Below are 3,910 nucleotides of genomic sequence, written 5' to 3' on the forward strand. Positions count from 1 at the left end.
TCCTCCTCCTCCTTTTCCTCTTCCTCCTCCTCCTCCTCCTCCTCCTCTTCCTTTTTCTGTTTCTCCTCCTCCTCCTCCTCCTCCTCTGTGCTGCAGACCCGACGCTCACACAGCCAGTCAAGAGGTTCGGGTTTCGGTATAATAATAATAATAATAATAATAATAATAATAATAATAACTATTATTTTTCAATCGGAGCTGTAGAACTGTGTGTGAATAATGTGGAGTGTGTGCTGCTGTGCGGGGTGGGGAGTGAACGCGCTGACGTTCACCCTGTGTTTTTTTTTTTTTTTTTTTTTTTTTTTTTTCCCGAGGATGGTGAAGTCATTTGAGGGTTTGGCTTATTGGTTACGGCCATACATCGGACTAATATTAGGAAAGATGCGGAGAAACTGCGTGTCAGTCAATTAGATGATGACTTCGCCATCCTAGGGGAGAAAAAAAAAAAAAAATCCAGCCGGGAGTCCCCTTCCAGTCCTCCACTGTGTTCGCGGCCCAGTGTTGCCAGATCTCGCGAGAGAAGTAAGCAAACACGTCGATGGAAACAAACCCAAGAGAAACGACTTGCCTCTTAAACACACACAAGCAACAAAAAGATCAAAAAAAAAAAAAAAAAAAAAAAAAAAAAAACGCTTACCTACCATAGTGAGAGAGTGCGCACTTTATCTAATTTATCTATGAATAGCATATATGTGAATTTATTTGGGATTTCATGAGCAACCATTTAAAAAATACTATAACTTGTCATTTTACTTAAAAAAAAAATTGTTTTCCTCCTCCTCCTCCTTCTTCCTCTTGTTCTTGTTCCTCTTCTCTTCCTGATCAGTGAGAAGCTGCATGGAGGCGCATTTTTAATCTGTGACTTGGAGCTGAACATGAGAATCTGTCAGTTACAGAGCAGCAATGAAAACATGTCAGTAATATAATAACATAATAAAACCTCCAGGTACAGTTTTGTTGTCCTGCTGAGTTCAGTTTGGGGCTCAGGAACAGGACCAGTGGATGCTGCGGTGGGATTGTGGAGCTGCTGGGTCGCAGTTGGTTTGAAAGTGAAGCGCACAGCGACATCTGGTGGTCGGAATAAAGTACTGCACCCGTTTAAACTAACGTTTAATGGCTGCAACACAGTAACAACATATAGAGCAGCTTGCTGGACTGGATCCGCTGGGAGGGCCTGCCTGGTTGAGGTTAAGTTTGAGAATGAGATTATTTTAAGGTTATGCGAACAAATCTCACAAGATTTCCCCATAAGTGTCCCTCCGACGACTCCAATCTAGCACCAACATATTAAAACAGCGAAGAGACACTGAATTATAAATAAAAATGCCATTAACATTTTTTCTTTACATTACATACTAACACCTAAAATGTCGTAAAACATTTTGGATATGTGAATACTTCACCGTGACGCACAGTGACTGATGGAGGGAAAGTAGTCCCATTAAACTAGATAACCGTCTCTTCACCATAGCTCAGATGTCGAGGTGATGACTTTGATGTTTTGTCATGTTCCTGTTTGGTTTTTAGTGTGTAAATAAGCAGCGCTATTGTTCATTTTTTTATGTTTGTGAAAGTGATAATGTGACATTTCCATCTAAGTTAATGTCTATGTGACTGTTCTTTCACAGGTAATAAGAGAAAACTCTTTAGTGCTGAAAAACAAAACTTTATTGATGAGGTTTCTTGAATCCAAGCAATCAGTGTGTTTAACGAGTATGTCAGCACTGTGGAGGACGGATTTGCAGCCTTAGATATGATTCACCTGTTTCTTTACAGACAGAGTGAAGGTATCATATGAAACGAGACAAATTAAGGAATCCATCGGCGCTAAGTAAATCATGCTAGGTTGACGGCCAGGGACCTAAATATTATGTCAAATTAGGTGGTTGACGGGATCTCACATCGCTCCTATCATAACACCTGTCTTTGTGAGCTCACAAAACTCAGCAGTGGATTCATGATAAAACAAGCAGATCCCAGCGTGGAGCGGCTGAGTGAACGTGGTCTGGACTCTGTGGAGGAGAGTCATGGTTTCAGAGACGCTGTAAAAGGACAGAACACCTGCTCTGTGATCCAGGTACACTCCCAGTCTGGAGGACACAGGGCCTTGTATGGGAGTTTCCTCACTGTTATGGATGAATTCAAAATTATTGTTGTGACACTCTAATACCCAAGACTTTTCATTATAACCGAATCGACTTTCCCTCCCTTTTCTGCTCACATCCTGATATGTAACTGCTATGGAAACTCTGAACCCGCTCCACTCCACCTCCCAGTAACACCGTCCAGTCAGACTCTCTCTGCTCAGGACCTGACAGCGTTCAGTGAATCTGTCTGAGTAATCAGAATATCGCTGTCTTCCTAAAGTTCTTGTTACTTTTCTGTTCCCCTCAGATAATAACAGCTGAATGTTTGCTGTGTTTGTGTCCACTGTCATTTGACATGAATATTGTAAGAACTCAGCTCTGGTTTTGGGTTCTGTCTGTGACAGTAAAACATCCGGTTCAGTCACTGTCAGTGAGATCTTAGTCCTGTCTTCACTAAGAACGCCCTGCAGTTTATTTCTGAGCTCTGTCAAAGCCACAGTCACATCCTGAAAGCGGTGCAGAGGGCGGATATCGGTGCAGGGAAGTTGTGTAGATCCACTGAGACGTGACGGCGAGGGGTAACTGTGCAGGAAATGTGTGTGATCCTCTGTGTGTGAGAGCTGCTCCAGCTCAACGTCTTTCCTCCTCAGCTCAGCGATCTCCTGCTTCAGCTTCGCCTCCAGTTCTTCGGTCCGACTCACCTTGGCTTTCTGCTGCGATCTGATTTGCTCCACTGCTTCATCAGCAGAGCGATTGATGTCCTCCACCTCCTGCTGAAGCGCCTTCACGTCTTTCTCTCTGTCCTGGATTCTCTGCTGGATTGTTTTGCGTCTCTCCCCGAGCCCTTTCTGCCTCTCCGATCTTTCTGCTGCAGCTGAGATTGTGTCATGGCCTTTATGTTCCTCCATGGAGCAGAGATAACAGATGCACTGCTGATCAGTGCGGCAGAAGATCTTCATCACCTCACCATGACGAGAGCAGAGCTTGTCCTTCAGGTTCTTGGATGGGTCGACCAGCTTATGGTTTTCAAAGGCAGGAGATTCAATGTGAGGCTGGAGGTGCTGCTGGCAGTAAGAGACCAGACACACCAGACAGGACTTGAGGGCTTTCAGCTTTCTCCCAGTGCAGACATCACAGGCCACATCTCCAGGTCCAGCATAGCAGCCATCAGGAGGAGCAGCTTGGAGTCCCGTCTTCTTCAGCTCCTCCACTAACTCTGCTAACATGGTGTTTTTCACCAGGACAGGCCTTGGGGTGAAGGTCTGTCTGCACTGTGGGCAGCTGTAGATTCTCCTCTGGTCCTCTCCATCCCAGCAGCTTTGAATACACCTCATGCAGTAGCTGTGACCACATGGAAGAGCCACTGGATCCTTCAGTAGATCCAGACAGATGGAACAGGAGAATTTTTCAGAGTCCAGCTGAGTTCCTCCCTGTGCCATGTCAGCTCTCAGTGACAGTGAAGGTCTCAGAGTTTGACTTCCCCCCTGAGAAAAACGGAGCCACAGAGGTGTCCCACAAGAACTTCACAAAGAGACGTCTGAACGCTAATTCCAGTTTCCTGAGAGCCCAGGTGAGAACACAGGTGAAGTTGGAGCTGGTTCTGAAATACAAACACAAACGGAAGAATGTGCATTAAGATTCATCTAGTGGTGGGCAGGTGAAGCCTCATGAAGCACTGAGGCTTTCCTAACAATTGTGCTGAAAAAGATTCAAAGCTTCAAGGCTTCAGTGGCGGTGACATCTGGTGGACAACTGAAGCCATAGCAACCTCTCAGGAGCACGACTGAAGCAACACTGTTTCAATCCCATGTCAGCAATAATCT

At 45.1% G+C, this 3,910-nt stretch overlaps 1 protein-coding gene across 1 annotated transcript; it reads right to left on the minus strand.

The window, feature by feature from the left end:
• Positions 1-1,897: 1,897 nt before the first annotated feature.
• Positions 1,898-3,526, minus strand: LOC115376958 (tripartite motif-containing protein 16-like). Its single transcript, XM_030076810.1, has one exon. It carries the CDS (start codon positions 3,524-3,526, stop codon positions 1,898-1,900), a length of 1,629 nt encoding a protein of 542 aa, XP_029932670.1.
• Positions 3,527-3,910: the final 384 nt, after the last annotated feature.

This window comes from Myripristis murdjan, chromosome 18, assembly GCF_902150065.1.
Source record: "Myripristis murdjan chromosome 18, fMyrMur1.1, whole genome shotgun sequence".
Taxonomy (NCBI): domain Eukaryota; kingdom Metazoa; phylum Chordata; class Actinopteri; order Holocentriformes; family Holocentridae; genus Myripristis; species Myripristis murdjan.

What these genes read in the sequence shown, in the direction of transcription:
- LOC115376958 (XM_030076810.1), bottom strand. Translation starts at nt 3,526, where the DNA reads ATGGCACAGGGAGGAACTCAGCTGGACTCTGAAAAATTCTCCTGTTCC.